This window comes from Oncorhynchus gorbuscha, linkage group LG06, assembly GCF_021184085.1.
Source record: "Oncorhynchus gorbuscha isolate QuinsamMale2020 ecotype Even-year linkage group LG06, OgorEven_v1.0, whole genome shotgun sequence".
Lineage (NCBI taxonomy): Eukaryota > Metazoa > Chordata > Actinopteri > Salmoniformes > Salmonidae > Oncorhynchus > Oncorhynchus gorbuscha.
The window spans coordinates 87,596,351-87,623,287 of record NC_060178.1 but is presented as its reverse complement, the minus strand read 5'-3'; the positions used below and the strand labels follow the sequence as shown (position 1 = coordinate 87,623,287).

The 26,937-nt window shown below is 43.2% G+C and overlaps 1 protein-coding gene across 3 annotated transcripts in view; it reads right to left on the bottom strand.

Moving 5' to 3' along the window:
- Window positions 1-26,937, bottom strand: part of adkb (adenosine kinase b) — a 300,684-nt gene that overhangs the window by 216,638 nt on the left and 57,109 nt on the right. For all 3 annotated transcript variants that reach the window (XM_046354435.1, XM_046354434.1, XM_046354436.1), the window contains one exon: window positions 15,062-15,140. In XM_046354435.1, coding sequence (XP_046210391.1) covers window positions 15,062-15,140 — 79 coding nt within the window. The remainder of the gene's footprint in view (window positions 1-15,061; window positions 15,141-26,937) is intronic.

Here is a 26,937-nt window from a genome sequence, read left to right as displayed (position 1 = left end):
TTTGTAGGTTCCTTGCTCGCAAACGCTCTTTCAGTTCTGCCCACAAATCTTCTATTGGATTGAGGTCAGGGCTCTGTGATGGCCACTCCAATACCTTGACTTTGTTGTCCTTGAGCCATTTTGCCACAACTTTGGAAGTATGCTTGGGGTCATTGTCCATTTGGAAGACCCATTTGCGACCAAGCTTTAACTTCCTGACTGATGTCTTGAGATGTTGCTTCAATATATCCATATAATTTCCCTTCCTCGTGAAGTCATCTATTTTGTGATGTGCACCAGTCCCTCTTGCAGCAAAGCACCCCCACAACATGATGCTGCCACCTCAGTGCTTCACGGTTGGGATGATGTTCTTTGACTTGCAGGCTTCCCCCTTTTTCCTCCAAACATAATGATGATCATTATGGCCAAACAGTTCTATTTTTGTTTCATCAGACCAGAGGACATCTCTCCAAAAAGTACGATCTTTGTCCCCATGTGCAGTTGCAAACTGAAGACTGACTTTTTTTTACGATGGTTTTGGAACAGTGGCTTCTTTCTTGCTGAGTGGCCTTTCAGGTTTTGTCGAAATAGGACTTGTTTTTACTGTGGATATAGATACTTTTGTACCAGTTTCCTCCAGCATCTTCACAAGGTCCTTCGCTGTTGTTCTGGGATTGATTTGCACTTTTCGCAGCAAAGTACGTTCATCTCTAGGTAACAGAACGCGTCTCCTTCCTGAGCGGTATGACGGCTGCGTGGTCCCATGGTGTTTATACTTGCAAACTATTGTTTGTACAGATGAACGTGGTACCTTCAGGCGTTTGGAAATTGGTCCCAAGGATGAACCAGGTATTTTTTTGTTGTTGAGGTCTTGGCTGATTTCTTTTGATTTTCCCATGATGTCAAGCAAAGAGGTACTGAGTTTGAAGGTCGGCCTTGAAATACATCCACAGGTACAGATCCATTTGACTCAAATGGATGTCAATTAGCCTATCAGAAGCTTCCAAAGACATGACATCATTTTCTGGAATTTTCATAGCTGTTTAAAGGCACAGTCAACTTAGTGTATGTAAACTTCTGACCCACTGGAATTGTGATTCAGTGAATTATAAGTTAAATATGTCTAAATAATCTGTTGGAAAAATTACTTTTGTCATGCACAAAGTAGATGTCCTAACTGACTTGCCAAAACAATAGTTTGTAAACAAGTCATTTGAAGAGTTGTTGAAAAACTAGTTTTAATGACTCCAACCTAAGCGTATGTAAACTTCCGACAACTGTATTTCTGAATAAAAAGTCAAGACAATGTTGGTCTTTGGAGGTGTTAAAACCTTAAATGGCCATACAGCCAGCTTGGATTTCAAAATATATGTAAGCAGCACAACTCTCTCCCAGAGATGTCTAAACATCTTCAGTCAGTGAGCGGAGACAGTGCAGCTATATAAACCCAGTGGGAGCGCTTGGAATAATCTAGGCGATGTTAATGATGCAATTTATATGTGAGGGGACTGTTGTTTGGCAGGCTCTTTCCATCTGAGCGGTGCTTCTCTAGCTCTCCCTCCCTTCTTCCAACCCTCCCTCCCAGCAGCCAGCTAGCATCCCCCCCTGCCTGGTGGAGGGGGTGGAGTAGGAGGTTGTCAGAGCCGAGTGAAAAGAGAGTGAGCACGCCACTGATAAGAGCCATTACTATTAGTGTGTCTGTCACCTGCTGTGAGTCATCCAGCCTACCTGCCTCTCCCTCGCCGCACATCCCTCTCGCTTTCTCACCCCCCCTCCGCTTTCCTCAGGACGCATCACTTCAAAATTGTATTCACCTACACATTTTTCCATCTAGTCACAGATACTCTGTGTGTTAGCAAACTAGAAACTACACTTCCAAAACCAACAGTAGGTTTCTAGGCCTCTCTCTTCAATACAGGTGGCTGATTTAGGCCGACCAAAAGTAGATAGCTACGTCTCCAATACAGGTGGCTGATTTAGGCCTATTACTGAAGCTACTAATAATAACCACAATCGTCTGTTGATCAAAATAACTATGGCTTTTAATGGCTATTAGTCTAATGATAAATAACTGAATCAGTCTAGCCTAATTATTATTTTGGCAATAAAAATACCCTTTCAAATGCAGTCGTTAGTAATTATACAGTAATACAAATCAGGAATGACATAGCCTATTCCTTCATGATTCATTATAGTTTTATAGAGTGGCGCAATAGTAAGTTCAACAGAGCTCATTAAACTCCTGACCTTGGTAGAAATTAACTGTAATTGTAGCCTCTGTATTTTCTTCCAATCTTTTTAACCCAAATATTTAAAGCTGTTTTTCCTTTAGTTGCTATGCAACACTTCAACCACAAGAGCAGGAGCATGCTGAGAATGTGCCAGATAAATACTAGCACCACAGCTGAGCCCTTCTCCCGAGGAAACACCAGAAGAGAGGCAGAGGCACATAAAAATAGTCACATGTTAATGTAGCCTAATGGTTGGTTTGCGTAAAATGCATTATAATTGTTGCATTCATCATTGTGTCAATTGACCCCATGTCAACAGATAATTCGAGCCAATAGTGGGAGTAACGACACACTGTTTATAGTACAGGTTCTGATACCATCCCAAAGCCATATGAGCAGTTTCAATTTTCATTGCTGGAGCACCAACACTTACAAGACACAGCCCTTAGCTACAGCATAAAGCAATGTGGCAGGCATGCCAAGTGCCCTGTGAGATACATCACTGGGTAATGTGACGTGAGAACGCTGACAGATATGCGCATGGCCTTACGTTTCACAAGTCTTTTCATATTTCTGTCAGAGTTAGCCCAGAGTCCCGACAAACAGTACAACAGCCAGAACAAAGCCAGGAGGCCAATGGGTATACAAGCCTTCTATTCCAGATCCTCTACAACCAAGGAATCAAGGACTCGTTACGCAAGACATCACATTCAATTCCACAGCAGCGTCAGGCAGGCTCTGAGGCCAGATGATACATATCGAGTGTGTCGGTCTCCCGAGCATTCAATGTTAATCAACACTCTTTTCCAATGCATACTTATGAGTTACTCCCCTCCGTCTTCCTGCCGGCTGCTGAAATTAAGTCTGCAAATTTGACGGCAAATTAACCTCAACAGCAATGGTAATATGTCACCTATACAACAAACTGTGATGTTTCTCTAACCCAGCTAGAGCAAATACAGATAAAAATAGCTGTAAATATGTGTAGAAATGGAATAGATACATTTTCTTTAAAAAAAAACATTTTGGGTGTTATTTTAGAATGAAGAACAACGGTAATGAAGAACAACAGTAATGAAGAACAACGGTAATGAAGAACAACGGTAATGAAGAACAACGGTAATGGAGAACAACGGTAATGAAGAACAACGGTAATGGAGAACAACGGTAATGGAGAACAACGGTAATGGAGAACAACGGTAATGGAGAACAACGGTAATGGAGAACAATGGTAATGGAGAACAACGGTAATGGAGAACAACGGTAATGGAGAACAACGGTAATGGAGAACAACGGTAATGAAGAACAACGGTAATGGAGAACAAAAGTATTAAGCCATCAGTTGTTAACAAATCCTTTTGAAATAAGAAATTGAATAAAATCACCCAGTTACCAGTTATCCTCTTGATCATAAAGCCTAAAGATTAAAACGCACACTAGTATTAACAGTAACATACAGTCAGTATGTTGGTGATACAGTACAGTACATACAGTACAGTAGTGGTGATGGGAGAGATGGTGGTGAATCACTTGCTCAAATGGGGTGGATGGGAAGATGTGGAATCCACAGAGGTCTCTTCACTTCATCATTGGGTAAATGGCAGTAATGTTCCAGGCAGACACGAGCTGCGACATCACAGCTGCTTCATGACGGGTGACACTGGAGCCCACGCATGAACACATCGCTCATCAAAGCAAATGAGGCGGCGCGTTTCGTTTCTTCCGCCCGCCGCCACTTCTGAGGGAAGAAAACAATCGAGGGAGCAAGGCCCTCCAACAAGTGCCTCACCGTCTATTCTAATGACACGACGGTGGAACACCTGGAATGCAGAGGAGTGGTGTTATGAGGGAAAAGAGGACTAGAGAATCCATTTGGTGTTCTCCCTCTTCTCTCACATCACAGATTAATGGGCTGTGACCCCTCCATAGCAGGGGAATGGGGTATGAATGAGGGCTAAGCCTTAATGGGCTGTGACCCCTCCATAGCAGGGGAATGGGGTATGAATGAGGGCTAAGCCTTAATGGGCTGTGACCCCTCCATAGCAGAGGAATGGGGTATGAATGAGGGCTAAGCCTTAATGGGATGTGACCCCTCCATAGCAGGGGAATGGGGTATGAATGAGGGCTAAGCCTTAATGGGAATGTGACCCCTCCATAGCAGGGGAATGGGGTATGAATGAGGGCTAAGCCTTAATGGGCTGTGACCCCTCCATAGCAGGGAATGGGGTATGAATGAGGGCTAAGCCTTAATGGGCTGTGACCCCTCCATAGCAGAGGAATGGGGTATGAATGAGGGCTAAGCCTTAATGGGATGTGACCCCTCCATAGCAGGGGAATGGGGTATGAATGAGGGCTAAGCCTTAATGGGCTGTGACCCCTCCATAGCAGGGGAATGGGGTATGAATGAGGGCTAAGCCTTAATGGGCTGTGACCCCTCCATAGCAGAGGAATGGGGTATGAATGAGGGCTAAGCCTTAATGGGCTGTGACCCCTCCATAGCAGGGGAATGGGGTATGAATGAGGGCTAAGCCTTAATGGGCTGTGACCCCTCCATAGCAGGGGAATGGGGTATGAATGAGGGCTAAGCCTTAATGGGCTGTGACCCTCCATAGCAGGGGAATGGGGTATGAATGAGGGCTAAGCCTTAATGGGCTGTGACCCCTCCATAGCAGGGAATGGGGTATGAATGAGGGCTAAGCCTTAATGGGCTGTGACCCCTCCATAGCAGGGGAATGGGGTATGAATGAGGGCTAAGCCTTAATGGGCTGTGACCCCTCCATAGCAGGGGAATGGGGTATGAATGAGGGCTAAGCCTTAATGGGCTGTGACCCCTCCATAGCAGGGGAATGGGGTATGAATGAGGGCTAAGCCTTAATGGGCTGTGACCCCTCCATAGCAGGGGAATGGGGTATGAATGAGGGCTAAGCCTTAATGGGCTGTGACCCCTCCATAGCAGAGGAATGGGGTATGAATGAGGGCTAAGCCTTAATGGGCTGTGACCCCTCCATAGCAGAGGAATGGGGTATGAATGAGGGCTAAGCCTTAATGGGCTGTGACCCCTCCATAGCAGGGGAATGGGGTATGAATGAGGGCTAAGCCTTAATGGGCTGTGACACCTCCATAGCAGGGGAATGGGGTACGAATGAGGGCTAAGCCTTAATGGGCTGTGACCCCTCCATAGCAGAGGAATGGGGTATGAATGAGGGCTAAGCCTTAATGGGCTGTGACCCCTCCATAGCAGAGGAATGGGGTATGAATTAGGGCCAGCGGTGGGATCATAGCACTACTGGTGGTGTTGCAATTAACCCGTCTTAAAATCACACACACACACACACACTTAAACCTGTGTTTAAACAAACAAGAGGCTTTGTTTGTACTTGAGCTCTGGTGTACTTGAGCTCTGTTCCACGATGGGTGAGAGAAACTCCAAAGGCTCACCAGGGGTCTGCTTTTAATCAGGCATTAGTATTCTCATTTAAGTACAGCTGCACTGGGACACACACACACACACACACACACACACACACACACACACACACACACACACACACACACACACACACACACACACACACACACACACACACACACACACACACACACACACACACACACACACACACACACACACACACACACACACACACGAGAGAGCGCACGCGCGCGAGTGATCAAGAAATCAAAGCTCTTCAGTTAAAGTAAAGAACAATTCGTTTTTTAAGGGCTCAAACTAACGCCCCTCAGATCTCCCCAGAGGCAGTATGAGAACATTTGCTTCAACTTGCATCGTAAAGGAGTGTGATTAAGGATCGGATGTGCGCCGTAAACAGTACAGGAAAATATTAAATGGATTTCATTTTTCATGTTAGTACATCCTCTCCCCAAATATCCAGAATGTACATAGCCTGTAACACAAAACCCTCTCCCCTTTCACCATGATCCTCCCTGCTCTCATTAAGTGGTAACAGACCTGGGGCAATTCTTGATTCAGTCCATACAAATGGGAGGAGGCAAGTTGCCTTCTCTCTTGCTCGTTCTTTATTTAACAGAACAAGCTGTAAAGCCAAACATGAGGTCATGGAATATTTTCACCCTCAGGAATAAGTGCATACAATAAGAAATAGAACCCAGTTGAAGTATCCCTACAAAATATGAGCTGGTGAGGGTCTTTCTGAGTCGGTTGTTTTTTTATAAAGAAACTTTTCAACAGTGTACTGTTAGGCACATGAGGTTCCAATTAAGAACTCTGCCCAAACTCCTCAGTCCTATCCAAGCCTAGCCTGGGCCCCTTTACACACACCCTGGGTGGCGTCTCAAATGGCGCCCTATTCTCTACCTAGTGCACTACTTATGACCAGAGCCCTATGTTTCCTGGTCAATAGTTGAGCACTGTGTAGGGAATAAAGTGCCATTTGGGACAAAACTCCTTTCTCCACGATTGACAAAATCTGAGGAAATGTTAAACAGGCATCAGAACCATAACAAAGACAGGGAAAATTTATCAACGTTTTTAAAGCTATACTCAAAACATTATATTGAATTGCATCATCAATTAAACAAACATCACATAGAATCACAAAAAAAGTCAGAAACTATGATTAAGAGTATGTTTGCCGTCATTTACAAATCCTCATCTATCCTATAGGCCAATGAAAAATTCAGAGGACCCCCTATAGTTATGAAAAATAACAGTTCAATTCAATACAGTTGATGTATGAGGATCATAATGAAAAAACACCCAGTTTACAAGAAACATTCCATTTGCATTTTGTAATACAATCTAGCTCCCAGGTAGCAGGCAGAAATATCTACTAGAACGACACAGGGTGTGAGTCCCAAATGCCACCTTATTCCCTTTATCCTGCATTACTTTTGACCAGATCCCTATGGGCCCGATTCAAAAGTAGTGCACTATAAAGGAAAAATGATACCATTTGTGATGCAGCCAGAGACTGGCTTCTCTCACAGACAACTTCAATCTCCAGACCCTAAGGAGCTGTAGGTGGACTTTGATGTTGGTTGTAAATGAATTGACTGTGCTTCCTGATACTAGCCCTCCAGTCACCCCCCCTAACTCCCCCAACGCTGTCACCGGTGATAAACACACTGCACGCCCACGTAAGGCATACACACACCCACTGCATGCTCACATGCTAAAAAGTAGGGCCACCATTTTCCCTAGACGGTATGATGACTGAGAAATAAGATTGTTTCCCTCTCCTCACTGTACTGTATGGGCTCTGCATGTGAGATAAAAGAAAAGAGAGAGAGAGACGGCAGAGAGAGAGAGAGGGCAGAGAGAGAGAGAGGGCAGAGAGAGAGAGAGGGCAGAGAGAGACAGCAAGAGAGGGCAAGAGGGCAGAGAGAGAGGGAAAGAGCGAGAAGGCAAAGAGGAGAGAGGGCAAGAGAGGGCAGAGAGAGAGAGGGCAAGAGAGGGAAGAGAGAGAGAGAGGGCAAGAGAGGACAGAGAGAGCAGAGAGAGAGGGCAAGAGAGGACAGAGAGAGCAAGAGAGGGCAGAGAGAGGGCAAAGAGAGAGGGCAAGAGAGGGCACAAGAGGGCAGAGAGAGAGAGGGCAAAGAGAGAGGGCAAAGAGAGAGAGAGAGGGCAAGGAGGAGAGAGGGCAGAGAGAGAGAGAGAGGGCAAGAGAGGGCAGAGAGAGAGAGGGCAAAGAGAAGACAAAGAGGAGAGAGAGCAAGAGAAGACAAAGAGGAGAGAAAGCAAGGAGGAGAGAAGGCAAGGAGGAGAGAAGGCAAGGAGGAGAGAAGGCAAGCGAGAGATAGAGGGTAAAGAGGAGAGAGCAAAGAGAGAGAGAGAGAGAGAGAGGGCAAGAGAAGACAAAGAGGAGAGAGGGCAAGGAGGAGAGAGGGCAAGAGAGAGAGGGCAAGGAGGAGAGAGGGCAAGAGAGAGAGGGCAAGGAGGAGAGAGGGCAATGAGGAGAGAGGGCAAGAGAGAGAGAGAGAGGGCAAGAGAGAGAGAGAGAGAGAGAGAGAGAGAGAGAGAGAGAGAGAGAGAGAGAGAGAGAGAGAGAGAGAGGGGGGCAGGAGAAGATCGAGAGAGGGTGAGAGGGTGAATGAGCGAGAAGAGCAAGAGAGAAGAATGAGAAAGAGAGAGAAGAGCGAGAGAATCGAGAGATCGCTGTGTAACCTTACAGTGGGTATACAGAGCGCTCCAGTAGGTGATCCTTGATACAGGATACCCCTTCAGGGCATGTTGTTTAAAAAAAAGACACACACACACATCCCTGTTTCTAGGGAATCACAACCAAAGAGCTCTGCAGACAAGCTCACAACTTTCAGTGGCTTTCTGGCAACTAAAGCTGATGTGAGAGGAACAGGAACACAGATAGGGAAATTACTATTGTGTTGAGACTGACACCTGCCATGGAACTGGGGTGTGCAGTGTGTCACACAGTGTGAAAGATAATGTCTTGATGCTTTTTATAGTGGAGATCTAGTTCAGAAATTACCTGGCTGTGCTGATGAGATAATGGATTGCGCAGTCAGATGCAACAGGGTAAATTGGCTAAATCGTTAAAATGCCTGTGGTAACTTGTGGAATAGACACCGGCTGGAATGCGGTTTTAACCAAATCAGCATTCAGGATTAGAGCCACCCGTTGTATAAAGCTGGATATGCTGTGGCTGAATGGATCACAAGAGAGGTTCAGAGAAAAACACTCCTAGGGAACTGACTGACTTTGCATCAATTGACAGAGACGCAAACTGGTGAGAGTCCAAAAAGGTGACAAAAAAATGTTGCATACTTTTCATCATTTCAGAGAATACATATTTGAACTAATCTCGATAATCAACAAACCTCATAACCCCCATTATTTTTAAGTAAAATATTTTATTTTGATGCTCAAAATAATAAACAGTAACCGGTTCACTCGGATATCTAGCCTACACTCACTCATTAGCAGCCACGTTCTCCTAGGCAAAGTCGTCCCCCCCCGCCCCTGTCAGTGGAACAGGAACAGTGACAGTGGGAGAGGACCAGACAGAATCAATATAATATACATAAGAGGTTATCACTCACATACCTAGCCTACACTTACCTACATGTTATCCTTCTTCCTTTCTGACTAGACTAAGACTTAGTTCTCTTTGTTTAGTTGAGAATGCAGTTCATTGAGTCAGTATTCAACACCATAGTCCCCTCCAAACTCATCACTAAGCTCAGGACACTGGGACTGAACACCTCCCTCTGCAACTGGACCATGGACTTCCTTACAGGCTGCCCCCAGGTGGTGAGGGTAAGCAACAACACATCAGCCACACTGAACCTCAACACAGGGGCCCCTCAGGGGTGTGTGCTTAGTCCCTTCCTGTACTCTCTGTTCACCCATGATCGCATGGCCGTGCACGACTCCAACACCATCATTAAGTTTGCTGACGACACAACGGTGGTAGGCCTGATTACCGGTGACGAGACAGCCTATAGGGAGGAGGTCAGTGACCTGGTAGTATGATGTCAGGACAACAACCACTCCCTCAACGTCTGCAAGACAAAGGAGCTGATTGTCACTACAGAAAACAGAGGGCCAAACACGCCCACATCGACAGGGCTGTAGCGGAGCGGGTCAAGAGCTTTAAGTTTCTCGGGCCAGATCACTAAGGAATCATCATGGACCACACACCAAGACAGTCGTGAAGAGGGCACGACCACACCTTTTCCCCCTCAATATATTTGGCATGGGCCCTCAGATCCTCAAAAATGTCTACAGCTACACCACTGGTTGCATCACTGCCTGGTATGGCAACTACTCGGCATCCAGCCTCAAGGCGCTATGGAGGGTAGTGAGTATGGCCCAATACATCACTAGGGCCAAGCTTCCTGCCATCGAGAACCAATATCCCAGGCGGTGTCAGAGGAAGGCCAGATTATTTTTCAAAGACCCCAGTCACAGACTGTTCTCTCTGTTACCTCAAGGCAAGCGGTACCAGAGTGCCAAGTCTAGGTCCAAAAGGCCCCTTAACAGCTTCTACCCCCAAGCCATAAGACTGCTGAACAATTAATCAAATGGCCACCCAGACTATATACATTGATCACCCCCATTGTTTTTAGACTGCTGCTACTCACCGTTTATTATCTATGCATATTCACTTTACCCTTACCTGTACAAATTACCTCAACTAACCTGTACACTGCATACTCACTCAGTATCGGTACCCCCTGTATATATTTCTTGAACTGCACTGTTGGTTTTAAGGGCTTGCAAGTAATAATTTCATGGAAATCCTGTTCAGCGCATGTGACAAATACAATTTTAATTGACTCCTACACATCAACTCGGTACTGGTACTCTGTGTATATAGACAAGTTATCGTTACTCATTGTGATTTCTTCCTTGTGTTATTATTTTAAAATGATTTATCTTTTTTTGTCTCTGCATTGTCGCTATGCAGTCTTCATGGTCGTCTGGATGTTGGCTGGCAACCATACTCCTGCCTCCTCTTCATCATCAGGTTCTCCTGTCTCTGACCTTTGTTGCTGCAGTGCGGATGTTCTTAGAATCCCTTGACAACTTGACAGTCTTTCTGGTACATCTGTATAATAGAGACTCCTGAAGGTAGCAATACCTACCAAAGAGTTGGTGCACTGATATCATATTGATATAGTAACGCATGAAATACTGACCAGCCTGTGTTGGCTTAAATGCACCCACCTCAGCATTTGCAACTCTTTCACAGGCAGGGACTGGCACTTGCACCCTTTCTCTCATCTTTTCAGGGCCTTGTGTTATTGGCATCGGTGTCCCTGGCATCACACAGTGTTGTCAAAATAGTGTGCACTTTCTTTTTTGGCAATGTGCCAAAAGAGCTTGGGAGCTCTTGCTTCTATAGTTGATATTCTTACAGCAGAGGATGCAAATTGCATGATCTGCCTTGTCTACTTTTTATTTAGTTTTTTTACTTTGGGAAGGGTTTCTGCACTCCCTTGACATCCGTCTTTGCATTCAATTTTAGCCAGGCCCAACTCCAATTGCACCTCAACTCTGATTCAAGCCTAGACACCGTCAGGGCATTCCTCTCCTCAAATTCTCTCATTCTGTAAATGAAACGATAAATCAATTACACTTATGGCAATAACACAGTATAATAATAACAATTATATTTGATTTTCTAATGTTCTACATAACTACAGAATAGCCACACACAGTGTGGTAATGTGGGTTTGCCTAAGGTCATTACACAGACAGGTCACCACTTGCTCATTTGTCACATCCTGACCATAGAAAGCCTTTATTATCTATGGTAGATTAGGTCAGGGCGTGACTAGGGGTTTAGTCTAGTTTATATTTCCTATGTGGGGTTCTAGTTTGTTTTTTCGATGTTGGTGTTTTAGTATGATTCCCAATTAGAGGCAGCTGGCTGTCCTCTCTAATTGGGGATGATACTATGTAGCATTTTTTCCACCTGTGTGTTATGGGATATTGTTTTGAGTAAGTGTATGTTGCACCTCTGTTGTCACGGTTTGTTGTTTCGTTTGTTTGGTTAAGCTTCACTATTAAATATTATGTGGAACTCAACATATGCTGCGCCTTGGTCCGACATTCATTATAACGATCGTGACATCATTGGTATCATTGTTAAGATGTATTGGGATGTCACGCCCCCAATATACACTGCTGCCTGCCTGTACTACCATACTAGTTTTAATAATAAAGCAACCAACTCCCTCGCTTTCGCCAATGAATTAAAGTGTTCCATGTGTTATTACACACAGACAGGTGAAGTAAGCTGAGGCCACACAAAGTTAGCTGAGGCAAGTGGGTGGTATTGTTAGCTTGATAACAATTTTAAAAAATGTATATTAAAAAAATAAAAATGTATATTATTGATGCTTCTCATCAGCAAAACATTCTAACACCGTTTGCATACCTCGAGTTGCATTCCAATCTTTCAGTCAAACAAAAAGTTTGTTGAATGGAGTGCATGATGGACAGGCAGTGATCAAACAGGGAGAACATCTGTTTTGCGCCCCACTTTTATAGCACCCCCCCACAGATATTTCTTAAAAGTGACAAGTTTGTATCCCTAAATTGATGACCTACTAACATGCAGTCCAGCTAACAGCCTTTGAAGTGAGAGTGGGCAGTTACAGGAAGAGGACAAAACTAACAGAGGCTAGCGTAGCTTCCCCCTTTGATCAATTATAGTTTTACCTAAAATTGTCTGTTCATTCTGTTCTCTTCCCGGCTGAGGTTGTTCCTTGATGACAGATATGTATATGCTGATGACACAGACATAATTAAAATGATCAAAGATTGATGATTAGTTTATTATTTAAGTCAGCTATGTAGTGCTAGGACAAAAACCAAAACGTGCACCCTTTGGGGTCCCGAGGACCGAGTTTGGGAAACCCTGAATTAACTCATTAGAGCATCAAATGAACCAGGTGCTTCTGTGTGGGGAAGAGAGAAGCAGCTTCGGTCGCTGCACACAACATGCTGGAAACCCTAGGTGTGGGGGCGGATCAATGACTGGCTGTCAGTAGATGTAGGCCAAGTCCCAAATAGCGTCCTATTCCCTACATAGTGCACTACTTTTGACCAGATCCCTATGAGGCCTGGTCAAAAGTAGTGCACTATGTAGAGAATAAGGTGCCATTTTGGGATGCATTCCACAGCTGACAGCCAGTCATTGAGCCGCCCCCACACCTAGGGTTCCCAGCATCCTGTGTGTGCAGCAATTTCACTATTAAATCTTCTGAACATTCCTCTCAGTCCCTCTGTCTCGTCCCTCCCTCTTCCAGTGGTGGTGATGGAAATTTTGAGTGAACCTGGCTGCCCTCCCCTGGAACAGAACAAGCATCTAATTTAGTCTGTCTGAGGCCCTTTGAAGTGGATTCAGTGCTGCAGTGCATATCATCGTGTTTGAAGGTTTCTGCTCCCACAATACATCCCGGTTTTGATGTTACAACCGTTTAAAGAAGCACCACCATCTCACCTGTTAAAGTAAGGGATTGAAAAAGCAGTAGCCAACAACGCTTCAAGGTAAATGTTCTAAAATCATATTTTTTCTGAGACTGCTAGGTAGAAAGCTGGGGGGTGTACATTATATATTTTTATAATGACATATTATACAGTATTAGGAGAAACTACTTCCTGACATCGAATACTGTAAACGAGGGTAACACCTCAAACAAACCGAGGTTCTGGTATGCCGTGTTTATAAAGTCAATTTAAATGAGCGGTGAACGTTTTCTGAAAGGCATTAAAATAGAACATAAAAAAGCTTTGTTCAGTGTTCGTTGGTTGTTGGCAGTGAACGGTGCAATTCTCATTCTCCATCTAATTTCACATGGGAGCTTGAGCACGGCCTGAGGTGGTTCCCTCAACGTCTTCTTAAATAAAACATGAACACTAGCTACTTGTCAAGGTCTTGTCAAGGTCTAGTCTAGGTCTTAACTGCAGAATCCCAGACCCAACTGAATGTATGGGTTTCTAACCAACTTGCTACACGAAGTGAGGACATGAAATAATCAGTGTTAAAGAAAATATCTGTCTCTGAATGTTCAAGGTTGTAATCGAGTCAAACTGAATACAACACTGAAGTGGGTCAAAACGGAGGCGGCAAACCAAATAGAGCGCAAAATTAAAAATTAAAAAATGAACTACAGTTGGTAGTTTGTGTCTCTCTCTCCGTGTCTGCAGACGTCTTTAGAGAGGGAGGTAAATGTTTCTGATCTTCATAATTTAATAAGAGAGTTTGAGATGGAGGTGCAAAGCTTTCTCTCCCCCAGACGGTTGCTCTTTTTCTTCTTCTGGCTGCCACTCTCTCCTGGTATCTCTCTTTGAAAAGGATGTTTAATGTCTGTACATCAGGAAGATGCTGCTTGCCGCCCCCCCACACATCTCTCACTCTCTCTAAAACACACAAACAGTCTTGGTTGGACCAGGTCTCTCTTAAAATCTATTTTTCATCTCAATGAGACTAACCTGGATAAATAAAGGTAAAATAAAACAAACGTACACACGTAAATGGTGGTTCTGACCCACATCATTCTGTCAATTAGCACCTTCACCCATCTTCTCTCTTTAGAAGCAGCAATATCTCGGGCAGCTGAGTGGTTTTATTTCCTTTGTTTATTGTGAACAGACCAAAGGCTTATCAACAACAGCTAATCAAGCGCATGTCAAATATGTAGACTTATTGCATTCAGAATAGAAAATGGGATTCGTAATATAAATCATCTTCCCATCAGTCAATATTGCTATTTTAGATTACGGGGCCAATCCCCCGGTTTTCTTTTTGAAGCTGGAATCTGTGGAACAGCCAGAGAGGAGATCAGCATTTGTTTGATATAATTTGTTGTGGCATGTTAATTGCATCGATATGTAATTCTTCCTAATTGATGCTTGATATGTCTCTGGAAATTAGGTCAAATAGATCACATTGACAATATTATTAATCCCCCCCACCGCCCTGTTTCCTCTTTGTCACAGGTCTGATATATCTGCAGAGCCTAAAACTTTAAATGTCAACTAACTGTTACAGCAGCCCACACTCTCCATTTCCAGCACTGCCTGGCTGACAAATCTAAGATTGCAACAAGCACACTACTGTAACTTCACAACACAGAGATACAGAATGCGTCCCAAATGGCACCCTGTCCCTATATAGTGACTAGGGCCCATAGGACTCAGGTCAAAAGTAGTGCACTACATAGGGAATATTGTGCCATTTGTAGCGCACGCACGCACACACACACACACACACACACACACACACACACACACACACACACACACACACACACACACACACACACACACACACACACACACACACACACACACACACACACACAGAGAGGAAAGGAAAAGGCCCAGAGAAGAGACAAACCTGGGCAATCTTCACTGAGTTTTGGGTGGAGCCACCTGCATGGTACTCAACTTTGCTCTTCTTTGCAATTTCGTCAAACCTGAAAAAGATACATTAGGGAAGGCACAGTAAGTATAGGCTTGTTCATAGTAGACATGTTACCCACAAACCACAGTGTTAGTAAACAGGAAACTGCCCAAAGCCAGAGCTAATATAAGGCCTGCGTCTGAAAAGACACACTATTCACCATGCAGTGCATTACTTTAGTGCACTACTGTACATAAGGAATAGGGTAGCATTTCAGACTCTACCCTACTTCAGTGGCCAAATACAGCTGACAGTTGTAAGAACCATCCAACGATGGATCTTTAGGTTGTCCACACTGACTTCATATAAAAAAAGGTAGGAGTTGTGCTCCTATTTTCAGAAACTTTGTTCTGAAGGTCTAAGGGGGTGCAAATGTGGGCCTGTCTTCAAAAACAGTCTCAAAGTAGGTGTTTTACCTTTTAGAACATAATGAATAAGATTACATGGACAAAAGGGACCTGATCCTAGATCAGCACTCCCTGGAGGCAATGGGTGAAGGAAGAGCGAGTATGGGAAAATCATGTTTATAGGGCCTTGTTATAAGGCTGATGTCAACACTTGAAAGAAACATCACTGAAAACATTTTGGATTTTGTGTTTATGAAGAACAATAAATGAAGTCATTGCAAATAGGCATTTAACAAGATCTGTGGAATAGAGACAGGGATTGTGTAAAATGAACTTAAGTCTTAGGAGGAATTAGGAATGACCAAGGGAGACTTGTTTAAGTTATCAAACTATCTGCATGACAGAACACTTTGCATATCAGAGTCATCAGGCATACTCTCACATGTTCTGAATTTTATAGCTAATAAAGTGATTGTAATATCAGTCTTAATTAATAAACGTAAAAAAATATTTTCCTACTTGTTCGCATTGTGATGCCCAGGTGAAAGTTCTTAAGAGGAAAATATACTTGAGAAGCAAAAACAAAATACCAAAAGAAAATGCTGGATTGTGTTATTTGAGATACTTAACCACAAATGTTACTAGAGTTGAGAAGCGGGCCTGTCACTTAACTGGCAGCTTGATAAAAGCCATAAATGTTTTTTCCCCCAACATATGTTTGTACTTACTCATTAAAGCATGTTGAGTAGTGAAAGAAAGTTATTTTTATTCAACTAAAAAAAATATTGGTCACCCAAGAGTTATCCTGTTTTTCGACCAATTGATTGGTCTTGAATTTCCCATATATAGAGACACACCCTATGTGTTTGAAAATAATTCACTACATATACAGTGTGTATCTGATGCTTTAAGCACACTTTGATCAAATAATTGAGACACAAATGACTCAAGAATGAGCACGACGGTCACACGGTGTTAAAAAATGACAGCGAGTGCCTGTGTGACATTGTATTGCTCTTCTCCCTACTGCAGCACAGCAAGTATTTCTTGCTCTGTCCGTGCTGAAGCAACAACATTTCAGCCATTTTGTTTTTTTACTTGTTTCAGAATGAAAAGTTCTGTTACCAAAATCCCTAATTTGTTAATGAAAAACATTCCCTATTTCCTCAACCCTTGCGCTCTTTACATGAAACATGTAAGCATTGCCTACATCGGTTTCTCCTTTAAAAGTTGCATATCATGCATGAGCTTACACCGCGGGACTTAGAGGTACCCAGCTTCATTGCCCCAGAACACCACAAGGGGGAGTTAGAGCACTCATTATGCATTTGGGTTCCAAGGTTTTTATATGACCAATCATATCGAGTGGTTCCAATGACGAATTTGACGTGGGCCACCCGTCCCTGGTGACTTCAGCAAAGGTGGCCGACAAACATTACGGGGTAGCAAATGTATGTAGTTATAACGTCATAACGAGTCAAGCAATAAATGTACAATTGAGAGGAATATGTTAGTCATGTAGAGACAAATTAAAGTGCATATAAAGTGCATATATTTTGTCATGAAGTTAATTTTAAAAAACTTTTTTTCAACCATATCCAATACCAGGTTTATCAAACTCATTCATTATAGCAAGCAGGGAGCAGGTTTCGAACCCTCAACATTCTAGCCCGAAGTCCAGCACGCTATCGACTGTGCCCAAATGCATTAATTGGGGCCGATTGTGGCTAAAAACACTATCAATTGGAATCTTAAATGTGGAAAGGGGGAAACGTATTTAGTTTTTCACAAGCGTAGCAGGATGGGCTATTAGCTGAACAATTGACTATTCAACCTTTACTAAAGAATTGTATAATAGTCAAGCTAGGTGTGAACTCCCCTCCCCAAATTGAGCTAGGTGTGAAACTCCCCCTCCTCCCCAACTTATAACAAATCATTTTCAGGACTATCTAGAAAAAGCAGCAGAGATGCGCAATAGGTTTTTAAGAAAAGGCTATTCTCCACAATATGTGGATGAAGCTCTTACTTTAGCATTGGGGAAAACACGAGATGAACTGCTACAAAGAAAACCCACTAAAGCTAAAGGACCCTAATGTTCACAACTACATATACTTTGAACTCGTGAAAAGTGGGAGATGCAGTCAAGAAACACTGGCATGTTTTATTTACGAGATAAATTGGTCCATGCCAACTGCCAGCCACAAAATAAAAATCAGCCCGAATGTTTTGGGATTTTCACCCTCCAGACATTATTTCCTAAAGGTCTTAATGATGAAATGCCTATGTATGTTATGTTGTAACTTTGAACATGAATTATGCCCCCTATTTCAGATTACTCTGACGTTTTTCTTACACTGTACCAAATTATTTATTTCAACACTCCTTCCGTGGCCTCCAACTGCTCTTAAATGCAAGTAAAACTAAATGCATGCTCTTTAACCGATCCCTGTCTGCAACCCCCTCCCAATCTAGCATCACTACTCTGGGCGGTTCTGACTTAGAATATGTGGACAACTACAAATACCTAGTTGTCTGGCTAGACTGTAAACTTTCCTTCCAGACTTACATTAAGCATCTCCAATCCAAAATTAAATCTAGAATCGGCTTCCTATTTCGCAACAAAGTATCCTTCACTCATGCTGCCAAACATACCTTCGTAAAACGGACTATTTTACCAATCCTTGACTCGGGCGATGTCATTTACAAAATAGCTTCCAACACTCTACTTAACACATTGGATGCATTCTATCACAGTGCCATCTATTTTGTCACCAAAGCCCCATATACTATCCACCGCTGCGACCTGTATGCTCTCATTGGCTGGCCCTCACTACATATTCGTCGCCAAACCCACTGGCTCCAGGTCATCTATAAGTCTATGCTAGGTAAAGCTCCGCCTTATCTCAGCTCACTGGTCACCATAGCAGCACCCACCCGTAGCACGCGCTCCAGCAGGTATATATATCACTGGTCATCCCCAAAGCCAACTCCTCGTTTGGCCGCCTTTCCTTCCAGTTCTCTGTTGCCAATGACTGGAACGAATTGCAAAAATCACTGAAGCCTAATGTCTCCCTCACTAACTTTAAGCATCAGCTGTTAGAGCAGCTTACCGATTAATGCACCAGCTAAATTGCAACATCTGCATTTTGAAAGTGTATTTTTTTATCATTTTATTAACAGTATTTATTAGGCGACTGTGCAGTCTACAATACATACTGTCGTTAACATGGGACTTTCAAAATGCAGATGTTGATTTAGTTATGAATCCATAACAAATTACTATGGGAATAAATATCAGATTTACAGAAATATCGGAACAAAGTTGTCTAAAGAAGGCAAACCATTTATAATCCTCCAATTCCTGGAGCCTACTCTCAACCGTCATGTTGTACATCGCCATATTTTCCATTCCATCTTAACGGAAACCGTGGGGGTTTTATTTTCCTCTCATTAGACACACCATAATATTAAGTCAAATTAATTAAGCCAAATTTCTTAAAATCAATACCATATACTATGTTATTACAAAAAAGGTTTTAAATTCTCTGGTAATGACAATACAATCAAATGCTTCTCAAAGATACCCTCTGGTGGTCAAACCAGCAATAACTTGCATTAATATAAAAAAATGGCAGAGAATTAAATGACTTGCCACAGAATGCTGCGGCAGCACTCAGGGTGTGCCGCAGAATGACGCAACTTTTAAAAGGAGGAACCACTGTATAGGTCTGGCCCCATCTTAATCACATCAATAAACTGGTTATAACAAACTCCGGACACAGTAATGCGTGACAACAAAACGGATGCTGTGGACGTGAACAATTATCTCGAAACGGGTGAATATTAACTGGTTGCTCAGGAGGGAAAGGGGTCAGATCTGTGGAAGACATTTGACTAAATTGTGGTAACTACTGGAGATCAAGATCAAACAGTTGCTGTTAGACTACAATATTATTGTTTTTGACCATTTGGAAGTGTAAACACTAAATTAAGTACCAGAGAGTCCGTGCTAAATGGGAAAAAAGATAGCCTTTATTTCAGCAGACTAAAAACAGTTGCATGCATTCGTTAATTGCGGTTTATTTATTGTTTAGGCTAATTATTCAAAGCTCCCTTTGTTATTTCATTGGAAAACTAAAATGCTCGATTCCATTTCAAAGCATGAATGTCTCATGTGCTGTGTGATGGCATGAGCAAATGAATGATTGATTCATTAGCCTATATATTGAAATACAGGCCTAAGTTATGGTATTAAGACTAAACAAGACACTTAGGTCTACAGCTCGATGGTGGTTATACAAGGATACTATACAAAGCCTAGTAATGATAACAACATTACTTATTATTATCATCCGGGTCTCCCGAGTCTGTACGGGAGTTGCAACGATGGGACAAGACTAACTACCAATTGGATATCACGAAATAATGGGAGAAAAAGTTTAAATTAAATAAATACATACATAAAACAGGCAACAGAAGCAAGATATGTCTAATTTCTTTACATATACACTCATACATATACATGGAAGACTTATAAAGCCAGGCACATTTAACAGTTAGGCCATTGATTATTTGATTTTTTATTTATTTATCTCGGCAGGTCAGTTAAGAACAAATTCTTATTTAAAATGACGGCCTAGGAACAGTGGGTTAACTGCTTTTTTCAGGAGCAGATCAACAGAGTTTTACCTTGTCAGCTGGGGATTCGATCCACCAACCCTTCAGATGCTGGCCCAACGCTCTAACCACTAGTCTACCTGCCGCCAACGCTCTAACCACTAGGCTACCTGCCGCCAACGCTCTAACCACTAGGCTACCTGCCGCCAACGCTCTAACCACTAGGCTACCTGCCGCCAACGCTCTAACCACTAGTCTACCTGCCGCCAACGCTCTAACCACTAGTCTACCTGCCGCCAACGCTCTAACCACTAGTCTACCTGCCGCCAACGCTCTAACCACTAGGCTACCTGCCGCCAACGCTCTAACCACAGGCTACCTGCCGCCAACGCTAACCACTAGGCTACCTGCCGGCAACGCTCTAACCACTAGGCTACCTGCCACCAACGCTCTAACCACTAGGCTACCTGCCGCCAACGCTCTAACCACTAGGCTACCTGCCGCCAACGCTCTAACCACTAGGCTACCTGCCGCCAACGCTCTAACCACTAGGCTACCTGCCGCCAACGCTCTAACCACTAGGCTACCTGCCGCCAACGCTCTAACCACTAGGCTACCTGCCGCCAACGCTCTAACCACTAGGCTACCTGCCGCCAACGCTCTAACCACTAGTCTACCTGCCGCCAACGCTCTAACCACTAGGCTATAGACCTAATTAAGTTGGGGTTTCCCCTCTCCTCAATTGTCTTAGACAATTAGGTTAAGGCAAGGGCTGTTCCCTCATTTCTGCTGCCTCTGTTGCATTGTTCTGAATCCAAATATGCTGGTTAACTTTATTATGCAGCGCACAGAAAATTGTTACAAAACCACAGACAACGACCGTATACAACGTGGGAGAAAGCACATTATAAAATATTTGATTTATTAGTGTTGCACCATTGATCATACATAATATAACCATATACAATTTCAGTATCACGTCTTAAGAGTGATGGAATGTGCCATCCCTGTGGCCTCCGAAATGGATTAGACCACTGAGACAGGCATCTTGAGAACCATAAAATAATATATTTGCGGCTGCTCGACTAAAGAAATCTGGGTCGACCAACAGTCTGTTGACCAAACAATGGACCAGTCGACTAAATGAGGTCAACCCATATGAATTAAACCTAAACAGTCCAATTGTACTCAAATCAAGCCACAGCCCACAATAAATCAACATTTTTCTAAATGTATTTGGCAGATATGCCATTGTGTGATTCTTTCATGTTTCTAAAACCCAAGTAAGATTAAAATCCAATTGCAAAGTGTCAGCTTCGACATGTGCATGAATTTCAAGGAGCAATAACCTGACTATCAAGAGACCATATTTCATAAGCTATTAAGAGAGAATGCTTTGGGACTGGGAAGTAAACAGTCAATCACTATGCAAATCAACTGAAGAATTTCCCTTGGGTTTATCATAGTTACTTGTACTGTAGGGTTGCACATTTTGGGGAATATTCAGAGGTGGAAACTTTACGTGGGAATTAAAGGGAATATATGCAAATTAATATTAATACCATTTTAAAAAGTAGATGTATTTGGCATTGCATATACAGTATTTACCACATCATATGGAGACAGAAACCTTTTACCTTATCATAAGTAGACAATTGCAAAATATTAAATCCTTCCAATAGAAATAAAAAATAAAACAATTTAGTTACGAATTTAACTTTAATTGAGTTGACTCTTCACATTGGATGATTTCACTTTACAACTAAAGGGAATATTGAATGATCCCCAATGATCCATCACATCTCCCAAAAACATTTTCAACATGCATCTATAAGATGAGTCTAGAAACTAAAGCCTTGGTGTCTTCCCCTCAGGCTTCCATGTCTTCTCCCTGTACCTCCTCAATGTCCACATATTGAACATCAGACTCTGAGATCTCATCTTCAGTCACTTTCCAATCTTGTTGAGGGTTTCTCATTGTCAGGCTCCAAAAGCCTCAAATCTGCCCAGATAGCCACCACCTTTCAACCCTTGTATTGGTCAGCCTGTTGCGTGTGTTCCCAAACAAGGACCATTTGCGCTCTGAGGTGGCTGATGATGGTGGGATTTGGAAGATGAAGGCAACAGGGGAAAGAAACTCAGAGCCACGAAGTCCCTTCCACTAGGTGGCTGATGAGATATCTTGGCACTGCTGCCATATTGCATCTAATCCTTGATCTAAAATGATAGAACATTTCAATTTACAAAAAAATATACATTTTTGTCTTTTGAGCTTCGAGTCATGAAATCTATGCAGCCTACTCAATCACTTTTTATAGCTACTGTTTACAGACCTCCTGGGCCATATACAGCGTTCCTCACTGAGTTCCCTGAATTCCTATCAGACCTTGTAGTCATGGCAGATAATACTCACATTTTTGGTGACTTTAATATTCACATGGAAAAGTCCACAGACCCGCTTTCGGAGCCATCATTGACTCAGTGGGTTTTGTCCAACATGTCTCCGGACCTACTCACTGCCATAGTCATACTCTGGACCTAGTTTTGTCCCGTGGAATAAATGTTGTTGATCTTAATGTTTTCCCTCATAATCCTGGACTATCGACCACCATTTTATTACGTTTGCAATTGCAACAAATAATCTGCTCAGAACCCAACCAAGGATCATCAAAAGTCGTGCTATAAATTCTCGGACAACCTAAAGATTCCTAGATGCCCTTCCAGACTCCCTCCAACTACCCAAGGATGTCAGAGGACAAAAATCAGTTAACCACCTGCCTGAGGAACTCAATTTAACCTTGCGCAATACCCTAGATGCAGTTGCACCCCTAAAAACATTTGCCATAAGAAACTAGTTCCCTGGGATACAGAAAACATCTGAGCTCTGAAGCAAGCTTCCAGAAAATTGGAACGGAAATGGTGCCACACCAAACTGGAAGTCTTCTGACTAGCTTGGAAAGACAGTACCGTGCAGTATTGAAGAGCCCTCACTGCTGCTCGATCATCCTATTTTTCCAACTTAATTGAGGAAAATAAGAACAATCCTAAATGTATTTTTGATACTGTCGCAAAGCTAACTAAAAAGCAGCATTTCAAAAGATAGGATGGCTCTCACTTCCGCAGTGATAAATTCATGAACTTCCTCGAGGAAAAGATCATGATCATTAGAAAGCAAATTACAGATTCATCTTTAAATCTGTGTATAACTCCAAAGCTCAGTGGTCCTGAGTCTGCACAACTCTGCCAGGACCTAGGATTAAGGGAGACACTCAAGTTTAGTACTATATCTCTTGACACATTGATGAAAATAATCATGGCCTCTAAACCGTCAAGCTGCACACTGGACCCTAAACTACTGAAAGAGCTGCTCCTATGTTGAACATAATAAACGGCTCTCTATCCACCTGATGTGTATCAAACTCACTAAAAGTGGCAGTAATAAAGCCTCTTGAAAAAGCCAAACCCTGACCCTGAAAATATTTAAAAAACTATCGGCCTATATCGAATCTTCCATTCCTCTCAATTGTTTTTGAAAAAGCTGTTGTGCAGCAACTCACTGCCTTCCTGAAGACAAACAATGTACACAAAACGCTTCAGTCTGGTTTTAGACCCATTCATAGCACTGAGACTGCACTTGTGAAGGTGGTAAATTACCTTTTAATGGCGTCAGACCGAGGATCTGCGTCTGTCCTCGTACTCCTAGACCTTAGTGCTGCTTTTGATACCATCGATTACTACATAATTTTGGAGAGATTGGAAACCAAAATTGGTCTACATGGACAAGTTCTGGCCTGGTTTAGATCTTATCTGTCAGAAAGATATCGGTTTGTCTCTGTGAATGGTTTGTCCTCTGACAAATCAACTGTACATTTCGGTGTTCCTCAAGGTTCCGTTTTAGGACGACTATTGTTTTCACTATATATTTTACCTCTTGGTGACGTCATTCAGAAACATTAACTTTCACTGCTATGCGGATGACACACCACTGTACATTTCGATGAAACATGGTGAAGCCCCAAAATTGCCCTCCCTGGAAGCATGTGTTTCAGACATAAGGAAGTGGATGGCGGTAAATGTTCTACTTTTAAACTCGGACAAAATAGAGATGCATGTTCTAGGTCCCAAAAAACAAAGTGATATTCTGTTGAATCTGACAATTAACCTTGATGGTAGTACAGTCCTCGGCATTACTCTGGACCCTGGTCTCTCTTTTGACGAACATATCAAGACCATTTCAAGGACAGCTTTGTTCCATCTACGTAATGTTACAAAAATGAGAAACTTTCTGTCCAAAAATGATGCAGAAAGATTAATCCATGCTTTTTGTCACTTCTAGGTTAGACTACTGCAATGCTCTACTTTCCAGCTACCCGGAAAAGCACTAAATAAACTTCTGTTAGTGCTAAAGACGGCTGCTAGAATCTTGACTAGAACCAAAAAATGTGATCATATTACTCCAGTGCTAGCCTCTCTACACTGGCATCCTGTTAAGGCAAGGGCTGATTTCAAGGTTTTACCGCTAACCTACAAAGCATTACATTGACTTGCTCCTACCCATCTTTTCGATTTGGTCCTGCCGTACATACCTACATATACGCTACGGTCACAAGACGCAGACCTTGCAAAAAAGTTATTTAGTCTGCCTGGGAGCAAGACATCCTGGTCCGTGACTGGGCTGGTTTTCTTTTTGTAATCTGTGATTGACTGTAGACCCTGCCACATACCTCTTTTGTCTGAGCCATTGAATTGAGATTCTACTTTGTCTCTATACTGACGCTTAGCTTGTTTGATTGCCTTGCGGAGGGAATAGTTAAACTGTTTGTATTCGGTCATGTTTCCGGTCACCTTTCCCTGATTAAAAGCAGGGGTTTGGGCTTTCAGGTCACCAAAAGCACTCAAACTTTTACAGATGCACAATCGAGAGCATCCTGTCGGGCTGTATCACCGCCTGGTACGGCAACTGCTCCGCCCACAACCGTAAGGCTCTCCAGAGGGTAGTGAGGTCTGCACAACGCATCACCGGGGGCAAACTACCTGCCCTCCAGGACACCTACACCACCCGATGTCACAGGAAGGCCATAAAGATCATCAAGGACAGCAACCACCTGAGCCACTGCCTGTTCACCCCGCTATCATCCAGAAGGCGAGGTCAGTACAGGTGCATCAAAGCTGGGACCGAGAGACTGAAAAACAGCTTCTATCTCAAGGCCATCAGACTGTTAAACAGCCACCACTAACACTGAGTGGCTGCTGCCAACACACTGACTCAACTTCAGCCACTTTAATAATGGAAATTGATGGGAAATGATGTAAAATATATCACTAGCCACTTTAAACAATGCTACCTAATATAATGTTTACATACCCTACATTATTCATCTCATATGCATACGTATATACTGTACTCTATATCATCTACTGCATCCTTATGTAATACATGTATCACTAGCCACTTTAACTATGCCACTTTGTTTACATACTCCTCTCATATGTATATACTGCACTCAATACCATCTACTGTATCTTGCCTATGCCGCTCTGTACCATCACTCATTCATATATCTTTATGTACATATTCTTTATCCCCCTTACACTTGTGTCTATAAGGTAGTAGTTTTGGAATTGTTAGCTAGATTACTTGTTGGTTATTACTGCATTGTCGGAACTAGTGGCACAAGCATTTCGCTACACTCGCACTAACATCTGCTAACCATGTGTATGTGACAAATAAAATTTTATTTTATTTGATTTTTACTGTCCCTAGAATTTCTAAGCAAACAGCTGGAGGCAGGGCTTTCTCCTATAGAGCTCCATTTTTATGGAATGGTCTGCCTACCCATGTGAGAGACGCAGACTCGGTCTCATCCTTTAAGTCTTTATTGAAGACTCATCTCTTCAGTAGCTCCTATGATTGAGTGATGTCTGGCCCTGGAGTGTGAAGGTGAACGGAAAGGCATTGGAGCAACGAACCGCCCTTGCTGTGTCTGCCTGGCCGGTTTCCCTCTCTCCACTGGGATTCTCTGCCTCTAACCCTATTACAGGGGCTTAGTCACTAACTTACTGGTGTTCTTCCATGCCGTACCTAGGAGGGGTGCGTCACCTGAGTGGGTGAGTGGGTTGAGTCACGGACGTGATCTTCCTGTCCAGGTTGGCGTCCCCCTTGGGTTGTGCCGTGGCGGAGATCTTTGTGGGCTGTACTCGGCCTCGTCTCAGGATGGTAAGTTGGTGGTTGAAGATATCCCTCTAGTGGTGTGGAGACTGTGCTTTGGCAAAGTGGGTGGGGTTATATCCTGCCTGTTTTACCCTGTTCGGGGGTATCGTCGGATGGGGCCACAGTGTCTGCCGACCCCTCCTGTCTCAGCCTCCAGTATTTATGCTGCAGTAGTTTGTGTCGGGGGGCTTGGGTCAGTCTGTTATATCTGGAGTATTTCTCCTGTCTTATCCCCTGTCCTGTGTGAATTTAAGTATGCTCTCTCTAATTCGCTCTCTATGTCTTGGAGGACCTGAGCCCTAGGACCGTGCCTCAGGACTACCTGGCCTGATGACTCCTTGCAGTCCACCTGGTCGTGCTGCTGCTCCAGTTTCAACTGTTCTGCCTGTGGCTATGGAACCCTGACCTGTTCACCGGACGTGCTACCTGTCCCAGACCTGCTGTTTTCCAACTCTCTAGAGACAGCAGGAGCGGTAGAGATACTCTGAATGATCGGCTATGAAAAGCCAACTGACATTTACTCCTGAGGTGCTGACCTGTTGCACCCTCGACAACCACTGATTATTATTATTTGACCCTGCTGGTCATCTATGAACATTAACATCTTGGCCATGTTCTGTAATAATCTCCACCCG